This window comes from Dendroctonus ponderosae, unplaced genomic scaffold (genome assembly GCF_020466585.1).
Source record: "Dendroctonus ponderosae isolate FM_Combo_2020 unplaced genomic scaffold, Dpon_F_20191213v2 Dpon_F_20191213_11, whole genome shotgun sequence".
In the NCBI taxonomy this organism is placed as follows: domain Eukaryota; kingdom Metazoa; phylum Arthropoda; class Insecta; order Coleoptera; family Curculionidae; genus Dendroctonus; species Dendroctonus ponderosae.
Window position 1 is genome coordinate 4012987 of NW_026017213.1, and position 9535 is coordinate 4022521.

General features: G+C 43.1%; 2 protein-coding genes across 2 annotated transcripts in view; one reads left to right on the forward strand and one right to left on the reverse strand.

Annotated features, from left to right (window-relative positions):
• The window catches only part of LOC109534721 (protein Wnt-11b-1), a 9658-nt gene extending 8343 nt beyond the window's left edge, over positions 1-1315 (forward strand). The window contains exon 7 of the mRNA XM_019900485.2: positions 894-1315. Within this exon, the coding sequence (XP_019756044.2) occupies positions 894-1068 (175 nt within the window). The 3' untranslated portion in view covers positions 1069-1315. The remainder of the gene's footprint in view (positions 1-893) is intronic.
• Positions 1316-1376: 61 nt separating this feature from the next.
• LOC109534716 (UDP-glucose:glycoprotein glucosyltransferase) lies at positions 1377-8805 on the reverse strand. The gene is made up of 23 exons (XM_019900478.2): positions 8630-8805; positions 8306-8532; positions 8017-8246; positions 7774-7962; positions 7543-7715; positions 7291-7486; positions 7031-7229; positions 6743-6978; positions 6435-6683; positions 6198-6380; positions 5319-5546; positions 5095-5265; positions 4590-5037; positions 4133-4418; positions 3857-4066; positions 3109-3333; positions 2886-3053; positions 2570-2741; positions 2329-2511; positions 2135-2276; positions 1830-2080; positions 1610-1769; positions 1377-1558 (listed from the first exon to the last, which is right to left on the reverse strand). The coding sequence occupies exons 1-23, from the start codon at positions 8638-8640 to the stop codon at positions 1524-1526; spliced, it is 4572 nt and encodes a 1523-aa protein (XP_019756037.2). The 5' UTR covers positions 8641-8805; the 3' UTR covers positions 1377-1523.
• Positions 8806-9535: the final 730 nt, after the last annotated feature.

Here is a 9535-nt window from a genome sequence, read left to right on the forward strand (position 1 = left end):
AAATTTATCTTTAGAGAAACTACAGAAGTTTCAACATCGCTATAAGTAAGCTCTTACACCTTATCACTTTATTGCTTACATGTAAAGCCCGGAGAAACAAAACTACGCTTTAACTTCTGAAGAGAAGAATCTGGCTTTGGAGACTATCAGTGAGCTTCATGTAAACTCGGGATTTTTGCCACTAGTTATTAAATTCAACGCTCGCTGCAGTCCTTTCAAAAAAAATATGTTTTCTGATGAGGAGCTGAAAAATATGAACGGACTTCAGTGGTGGCTATCACAGAGAAATAAACCGGAAATTGCAAAACACTTGCCCCCTATAAAACAGTTTCTTTGTGCAACTGCATCTTCTGCGTTTGTCGAAAGGATGTTCAGCACATTCGGATACCAGGAACAGATTGGGAATCGAAAAAGGAGGGAAATTAGTGTTCCTCTTCAGACTTTATAACGAAAATGAAGAGAAAGAGAAGTGATTTCCGTTTTAGTATTATTGAGTTTAATACCGTTTAATTTTTAAGTTCACATGTACCGTTTTCTATTTTCATTTTCATTTCTTAGAATTATTTGTGTTCTGTTTTAAATTTTTTGCGTGGAAATATAAAGTTTCTTGAAAAAATGAACTTTGATTTAAATCGTGATTTTTTCCAAAAAAGTCAGGTGATTTAAATCATGATTGAAATCACTTGATAAAAATCAAGCCAACCCTGCAGGTAATGATTACGCAACGAACAGAAACCCGTTAAATTTTGGGCAGGATGGTGGAAAAAGTGGTCAGTTCTCTCGAGATTTACGGCCGTTAATTATAGATAATCGAGCGCCCAGCGGCCAAGGGCCCATTTCGTCTATACAGGAATTTAATCACTGATCAAATGCATTCATTTCATTCATTTCAGGCACTGTAACGTCTCGTCCAACAGCCTGGACAGTTGCAGAATACTATGCTGCGGTCGTGGCTATCGCACAGTGGTTGAGGAGAAAATCGAACGTTGTCAATGCAAATTTTACAACTGCTGCTACGTAAAGTGCAAAATCTGCCGAACAATGAGCCAAGTGTACGAGTGTTTATAGACTATAATAATACCATAAACTTCAAGGCTCTTACGTACAATATTATTCAGGGTGTTCGCAAAATGCGGTGATTCTACATGCTAGACTCATGTAACAAAAAGCAGAGTTACAGCTCAGAACACCCTGTATCGTAATGGTTCGTGGCATTTCAATCAACGTAGAGTCGAACGCCTTGTAAAATAGAATGTTGAATTAAAACTGGGCGATCCAAAGTTCACTTCCATTAAAGAGTTCGCTAAATCCTGCAGTCGTTTTTCACTATTTACCTTAAACAGGCAGTAGCTGATGACCGCGCTTACAAACGCCAGTTACGTAATGAATTGATGTATTTTTTCAAAAAATATCGCTTAAGTTTCAAAATGTGAATCTTACAACTTATCGACAGTTTACAGCACTTACTCTAGCTTGCAAGGACTGTACATAAGAAATTTACATTACCCCAACCTCGACCAGCCCTAGAGCTCTGTGTGTCTATCAGTCGTATCTGGAACTACGGAGTGAATTAATTGAAGGAAGGCTCTAATTGGCTTGAACTACTCACCGCGACCTGCGCTTCCACTGTCCGCCGCTGGATCTTCATCCAACACTCCCGAGTCGATTTTCTTCTGCAGCTCCCGGACTTCGTCGTCGTAACCTTTCCATTCCGGCAGGATTCGCATGGCAGCCGACAACTTGGCTTCTTTGGTTAGAGGATTGTTGCACTGGAAAACGACAAAAGTACGCGTTAGCCAATAATCGACCAAATATACAGCTAAACCTACCAAATCGATGGTTTTCGCTTTGGCTTTGGACGCATCGTCGCACCAAGTCTCACACCACAACCATTCGGCTGGAAGTGATTTGATAGCCACCTGATGGATCATGTTATTGGGCAGGTCTTGATCCAGATTGGATAAACTGTTGGGGTCCTGGCTGAGGGCCTGGTATTGGCCACGAAGTCGGTCGCCAGCTGCTATTCTTCTGAATTTCTTCAAATCCACCACGTACAGAGCCGAAATATGGTATTTCCTTCCTAAAACCGCGAGTAACCAAGCCGGTTCGCATTTTTCTGCCACAAAAAAACTACCTTGTAGATGGTTGCGCCAGTATCCCTGTTTCCAGAACCGGAACCCATCCATTTCCCTTCGGGAGTCGCAAAAAGGGGTGTATCCATACGGGGCTCCATTCAAATCAAAGTCTCGAAGCTCCTTCAGGTCGGTTCTGACGACCTAAATGTTAAGACGCGTCTATATATATCGGAACTTGAAAAACGAAACTCACTTGGTCGGCGTCGACAAAGATAATTTTCTTCACATCCAGCGGAAAGAGAACGTCTAGGAAAAGAATTTTGTAGCCCCAAATGATGCGCTGTTTTTCAGTTTGGGGCGTCAGCCATCTGGGCCATTTGTACTGAACCAGCTCGTACTCGAACCCGTATTCTTTGGCCATGTAGGGCAAAAAGTCCTGGAAAAACTCCCATTCAGACGGACGAAAACAGCAGATTAAGAGCCAGCAGTTCTACCTTAATCTGAGGCGACAAATAGTTCTTGAGGAACCAAAACTTGACAGGCGTTTTGGTCTGTTTGAGCACCGAGAGCATCATGATTTTGAGGAATCGCTCGTACAAGTGTCCCGATGCCACGGAGAAGATGTTCAATTTTTCCTCACTTTCCTCTTCTTTCGAAGCGAATGAACTGAAAACCCTTTCGATTGATATATTGACTTTTCAAGTATGAATCAAAGTAAGTGGAACTTCCATTATCTTTTACCTACATCCATTTAGTGCCTGGGACTGAATTGCCAGTCTTGTTTAATTTCTTTAAATTATTAAATCTCACCTGGTGATGGAATTCCAAATTCCTCCATGTTCATCGTCATCAGACAGCAAATCCATGTGGAATTTATCGGGCTTTTTCTGCACTCTTAGCTTGACGATATTGGAGCGCAGCTGGCTAATCAACACCTTGATGTCTGTGGAGTTTGGGGGCATGTCATGCCCATCATGACTAAAAAAACCCTCGTTGGTGGCTTCATGAAGTTAAACCCCCCAGCCACCCTTACCTGACGATATCGTAAATATCAGCACTCCGGCCCTGGCGCAGCTTAAGCAGCCAGCTGCCAGGGTTGGCTTTCAACTGGAAATAGCCCAAATTGGCCATTACGATGGTGTCGACAATCACGGGCTCGCGCACAGTCCCCAAGGTGATTTGCAGCCCTCTGGGGGGGCTTCCAGAGCTCTGCTCGAAGCAGTGCCCCTCCAGCAGCAAATACTCCAGCTCGTACTCGCTGCAACATAACAAGGCTACTAATTTGTATATACTTTCCTGACTTTGTTTCAATTGTAAATCAAAATTAATTCCTGGGTTTCAGTCATTTATTGTCTCTATTTATCAGTTAAAATACGTTTCGGTGTATTTTTCCACCATCATCAGTTTTTATGTGTAGCGTTGTTGCTGCCTTAAGCCTTGGCATACATTTGGAGTGTCCAACGTATTTTAACTGATAAATAGAGACAATAAATGACTGAAACCCAGGAATTAATTTTGATTTGGAATGCTACTAATAATGATACCCTCTAGGTGATAGTTCTTGATTGCTTTTTGATAAATAATTCGTTCTGATTGCGAAATAGGAGCACTATTTATCAATCTGTAATAAGACGTGAGGAAATTCTGTCTTTTTTAAAGACACAAATTGTTGAGGCGAAATAGCCAACAAGAAATTTGTAAAAAAATGAATCCGCCTCAACAATATAGAACTTATCTATAGCAATGCTAGTTGCTTCGCAAATTGCTGGGTCCTAACTGACCTGTGCACGTTGCTTTCCACATTCTCCAAACGGATGTTATCCAGATCGTAGACCGAGCGAACCACTTCGACCAGCCAGTTTTCCGGCACGTGGTAGTTTTGAGTCAACAGAGGGGAGGTTGGCATGTTGTTGAATCGGGCGATGGGTCCCGGAAGTTGCTTTCCGTCCTCAGAAAATTGAATTTCCGGCTCCAGAACGAAGCGGTAGAAGCTGAAACCGGCAATATTGGCGGTAATTGGCAACTACCCACCCCTGAATAAAACTCGCTCAAAATACCTTTTAACCGGCATATCGCTGTTCTTTTCCACACTATTCAAGAACAGTTTGATGTTACAGTTGAGCAACTCATGCAACACCTGCAAAATGGGCCCAAGTTTCTGAGCGCCTCTTGAGACGGGGTCGACGACCGCGACCAGATCAAAGGCGACTAAGTCTGGACGGCGGGCTGGAATTTTCACAGCCGAATATTCATCGGAGCCGTAGGTGATGTCAAAGCGCGATTTGCTGGCAGTTTTCGACAGCAGTAGAGGCTCCAGTTTCAGAATGGTGTCGCTGGTAATCGCTGAAACAAAATCTGAGTTAAAGTCACGTCTATCAAGACAAAAGGATCCAAAAGCATTGGAATGGTTCGCATCTGGCTTCAACTTTGAGTGGCGATTTTTTGCAAATTTCTCCTCAGAGAGTCTAAAAGCGAAGACAGAAGTTTTTTGTGGAATTGGGTGAATCGACTCACGTTTATCGTCATCGTCCTCGTCTAATGTGCCTTCAAAGGCCTTGCTGATTTTATCCAAATAGCTTGCACTAGTAAATCGCTCCAAAAGCGAAAAGTCCTCGTTCGTGAACAGTTCGCCATCATCCAGAGGCCCTAAGACGCGTCCATTAGCCACGATGGCTCTTTGCTCCTCTTTCAAATCGAGCACTCTCTGCGAGTAGACGCGCAACATCTTCAAATTCAGCTCCTGAGCGGACACTTTCGACCAAACCTCCGACGGAATGTTCAATTTGTGTCCGCTTTGTAGCTGTTCCGGCGTGTCCTCGGACCGCAGAAGCGACAAAACTAAGGAAAGCGCCGCTCCAGAAGACAACGTCTCCAGAGCCGCCAACACCACTTTGTTGAAGATGTTTGCCTTGTTGCCATTCACGTTCGGCAGGAAGCTGACTCTGATGTCGCTTTCGGATTTCTACAACAAAACCTCAAGTTCCTGGCGGCTCATTGAGTGTTTCAATCCGGAGCTCACCAAGTGCTCTAAGGCGTCCAGCAGCAGTTTCCGTCCTTTCGGACAATCCAAATCCCCCACAACCCAGTAAGTTAACGAACGGTATTGGTTGCCCCTTTTGGGTACTGTGAAGTACCGCAAGTTGTCGATTGCGGTAGCGGTCATGTCTTGGCGGCTCAACTGGAGCAGTTCCTAAAGACGAGCAAGGTGAACATGGGGGTTTCAAAAAAATATTAGACAAAAACCTCTAGTTTGTGGGTGCTGGTAGCTTTACCCGACATGTCCAAGTAGAAGGATCGCTCCCGGTTTAAAACCCGGTCATTTAGCCGGGGCATCACGTTGGGCTGGTCCATGAGGTAATCAATAACTTCCATGCTATCGGTCAGTTTACCTTTGTATACAGCTTTTTGGAAATTAACGGTTTGGGACATCACTTCTTGAAGCACCACCTCTTCAAAGTCCTCAGCGGTAATCTTAAATTGGAGTTATGTATATACTTTCCTGACTGTGTTTCAATTCCAAATCAAAATTAATTCCTGGGTTTCAGTCATTTATTGTCTCTATTTATCAATTAAAATACGTTTCGGTGTATTTTTCCACCATCATCAGTTTTTTTTAAATATCAGATAGTTAAAAAAAATTTCATTAATTTAAAAAACAATCACAGTTCGTCAACAGCCTCATCATATCACACATTCAAATACATCTCAATTAATAATAACGACAACAAAATTAATACTCCAAATGTATGCCAAGGCTTAAAGCAGCAACAACGCTACACATGTAAGTGAAAATATTTAAGTATCTGAACGAAGAATTCTAGTCTCTTCCCAAATCTGATTGTCCTGACTAATCACCTGTTAGGCCTAATTAATTTTAGAATGTTTTAAAGTGTTGCAATTGTGGTGTATTTTAATGTGTGATTTGATGAGGCTGTTGACGAACTGTGATTGTTTTTTAAATTAATGAAATTTTTTAACTATCTGTTATTTTAGAAAAACTGATGATGGTGGAAAAATACACCGAAACGTATTTTAATTGATAAATACAGACAATAAATGACTGAAACCCATTAGGATTAGCGTTATGTTAAAGGAGAAATTCCGAGTAAACTAGCGACAGACCTTTGCTTGCGGCAGCGGAATCCCGTTCAGTAGAGCCTGCGGAAATAGGTTTAAGCCGGTCCTGTCGATGAAATCGCTGGACAACTGCCTGCCGAAAATGTAATCGGAATCCTCGTCCAAAATATCGGCGGGGTCTTCGCTGAACTGAGCGCTCAGCTCTCTCTTAACGTCCTCCACTGAGACCTGCGAGCAGAAAAAATGTCCGAAAAAAATGAAAAAGGATGTTCGTCAACCCACCTGTGGTCGTTCTGTCGAGCCGAGCATGCTTCGCAAGAAGCTGAAAGCCGCTATGGGGCCTTTGGATTGTTGCACGTAATTGAAGGCGCACAGCATTGCAACGCCGGCATCATCAAGTCCTGACACAGACTTGGAAGAATTCACTCTGAATACCAGTCCAGTTCGAATGGGCGTCGCATGCACAACGAAGGATTCGACGATTTTTAGCAGCGGCCGTAGGCTGGTGTCGGTTGGGTCGATTATCAGCACCTGGGATGGAAAAACCTCAAATAAAACATCGACAACATTGTGGGCGAGACTCGGCCAACCAGATTGTACAAGTTTTTTCGAATCTGTCTGAGCATGCCAGGGAAAGTTGGGCGCAGCAGGTCCATCAGGCTGGTTGCCCAGTAGCGGAACTTCGTGTCCTGCTCGATGTCATTGAGCCAGTTGATAGCAGAATCGCGGATATCGATGGCAAACTCCGGCGAGCCGCTACTTTCGCTGAAATCCAAGTGAAGAACAGCACGCAGCTTCCCATTGCTCAGACCCAAAGCATGCAATCCTAGGCCGATAAATAATCAACGCTCTGAAACATCAGATGCAGCTGCCACTACCTTCCATGGTCTTCAGTTCCTGCCTCAAAATGTCTAAGATTGAGTAAATGTCGATCACATCGATATCGTAGAACATGCCGTTGATAAACAGGGCGGTATCGGAGGGCTGGAGATTGAGGGTCGAGCCGAAGATATCGGCATTGATTTTCATCTCCATTTTCAGGTCAGGGTTGACGACAGTTTTTACTAGAGCTTTTGCCTGCCAAGAACCGAAATTTATTCACCGCTGTAATAAAAAGGCGCATTAACTAGCTGCTCACTTGCATAGGAAAATTCTGTGCAATGTTAGTAAACACTTTGAGGGCCTCATCCTTAGGGGCGTTCATAATTCGCTCAGCTGCCTGGAGGCTCAGTTCTTGAAACTCCCACACTTTCAATGCAGCCAGTTCATTTGACGAGTCTTCTAGATGCTGCTTGAACTTGTCCAGATTGTTCCTGAGATCCGGAAACAGTTGCCTAAAACAATGGTTCGTTCAAAGTACAACGTTATTATGCTGGTGAGAGTGTTTTACTTTAGTTTCGCAAAGTCGAAGCCATCGATTTCCAGTTCTTCATCTTCCTGCGAAGCTTCGGCTGAGCCTTCACTGTCTTGGACTTCGCTGTCATCTTGCGATTTGTACTCCGTCGATTTCATTTGCAGCTCGACCCCATAGCCTGAGAGGCGCAGCCTTGGCTCAGATTTCCCCTAATTGGTCAGAGAGGTTGGTTTTAAACCCAATAAACGAAAGAGTTGAATCTTATACTTGGTGGTAATGCCTAATAACGTAGTCTATGCCCCCTTTGACGGCCTGGGTCTTGAGCAGAGCGTGGAAATGGCTGAAACATTGCGTTCCCAGCTCGCCATAGAGAACAGCCACTAAGGAGCGATTTTCTGATCCTGGATAATGAGTATCCACGTTGAAAAGCTCGGCATTCGAAACGACGTTGCTCGGCTGCAATCAGCAGCATTTAAACATTTTGCCTGCCAACCCGAGGGCTTTACTGACCTGCTCAATTAGCTTCTCTATCTCTTTTAAGTCACAGCTGAATTGGCCGCCCACGTCAGCTACACACTGGCACTTAGGCAAGCTAAGTTCAGTGGAAATTTGCTGAAACATCTGCACCTTGGGCGAGTAAATGTGCAGAGACAAGCTCAGCTTTAACACGGCCAGTTGGGAAGGCGACAACAGTCTGGCAGCATGCTCCAGTAGGACGTTGTACCTTTTTCTTTCATTCTCTGCCAGTCAGTAACGGGGAACATTGAAGACACACAACTAGTCTAAAGGCAGCTATTACCTATTTGATTTAGCGCAGGACTTTGCAGCGATATCGAGTCTATGAAACTCCAGTAGAGATCGGGATTTTCGTCAGCTAGGAACTCGGAAACCTCTAAAACCAATGGAGTGCGAGACCATTTTGCTTCCAGCAGTGTAGTCACCGATTTCGACTTCTGTTTGGCCGTGCATTTCTCCACAACCACCAGACCTACTAGAAGCAGCTGCAGGAAAGCTCCTATTCTCATCCTAGAGCGACAAAAGTCGGATTACACACTTGAAAAGGCCCCGAAACCCAGCAAAGCTTAACCTCAAAATAGAGCCGACGCTGAAAACGTATTATTACCTGAAACGCATCGCTCTAAACAGGGTTGAGTGAATCTACACAAGCTAATTGCAAATAGAGGAGAGCAAGAATTTTCATTTAAAAGGGTTTCATCTCTTTGTTTGAAGCTTGGGTTATTATTTTATATTGGCGCTAACCTCAATAAAACAGCTGTTTTGCATATCCAATCCGAGCCACCGTAAGACGTCTTACGGTGGCCTCGTCCAATCACAGAACAGGGGAGATGTTCTGTGCGTCCAATCACCAATGGACAACAATTTTGACATTAATGTCGTCCCTAAAGGAGAGAGGAGGAGCTATACAAAGTACAGTCCCACGTTGCCGTTTACGACAGAAGCGGCTAGTAAGACAACAGAATCCTTGCGACGTTGCCTTGCCACGCTATGTCAAATTTGAATTTGGATCCTCAAATTCTCCATATACCGTTTCTTTGCCATGCTATACAGGGTTTTATTTAAAATGCTCATAAGGTGATTCTGTTTTTATGAGTTTTCTAGTTAAAGATTTTATGAGTTACTAGAATGGCAGTATGTATGACAAGAAATGTATCACAAAATTACTGCTGGACGTTATTGTTATTTTGTGTGTATAATACATATAAAATTATTTTGTAGTTGTTATTTATTGTTTTCAAAAGTGTTCAAAAACCTGGTATTATTTACTGATTGATCATACAAGTTCATCATATGAGCTGAAAGAAAAATGCCGTGGACATACACTTATGCGTTATTTGAACTGCGATTATAGCTTTTTGCAATACATTTCTTTTTATATAGTATCTATGTTCTGAGATTAGTAATAGAGGGCTTATCCGAGTAATTTTTAGACAATTGTTTTTATTGCTTAGAACTGGTTTTAGCAATAGTCAAATGGGGAGGTCTTTTTCTAAAGTGAAGTTATATAGTG

What these genes read in the sequence shown, in the direction of transcription:
- LOC109534716 (XM_019900478.2), bottom strand. An exon ending in GGAACTGAAGACCATGGAAG is followed by an intron (nt 6,979 to 7,030) that starts GTAGTGGCAGCT and finishes TTATCGGCCTAG; the next exon opens with GATTGCATGCTTTGGGTCTG. An exon ending in TTCCGCTGCCGCAAGCAAAG is followed by an intron (nt 5,547 to 6,197) that starts GTCTGTCGCTAG and finishes CTCCAATTTAAG; the next exon opens with ATTACCGCTGAGGACTTTGA.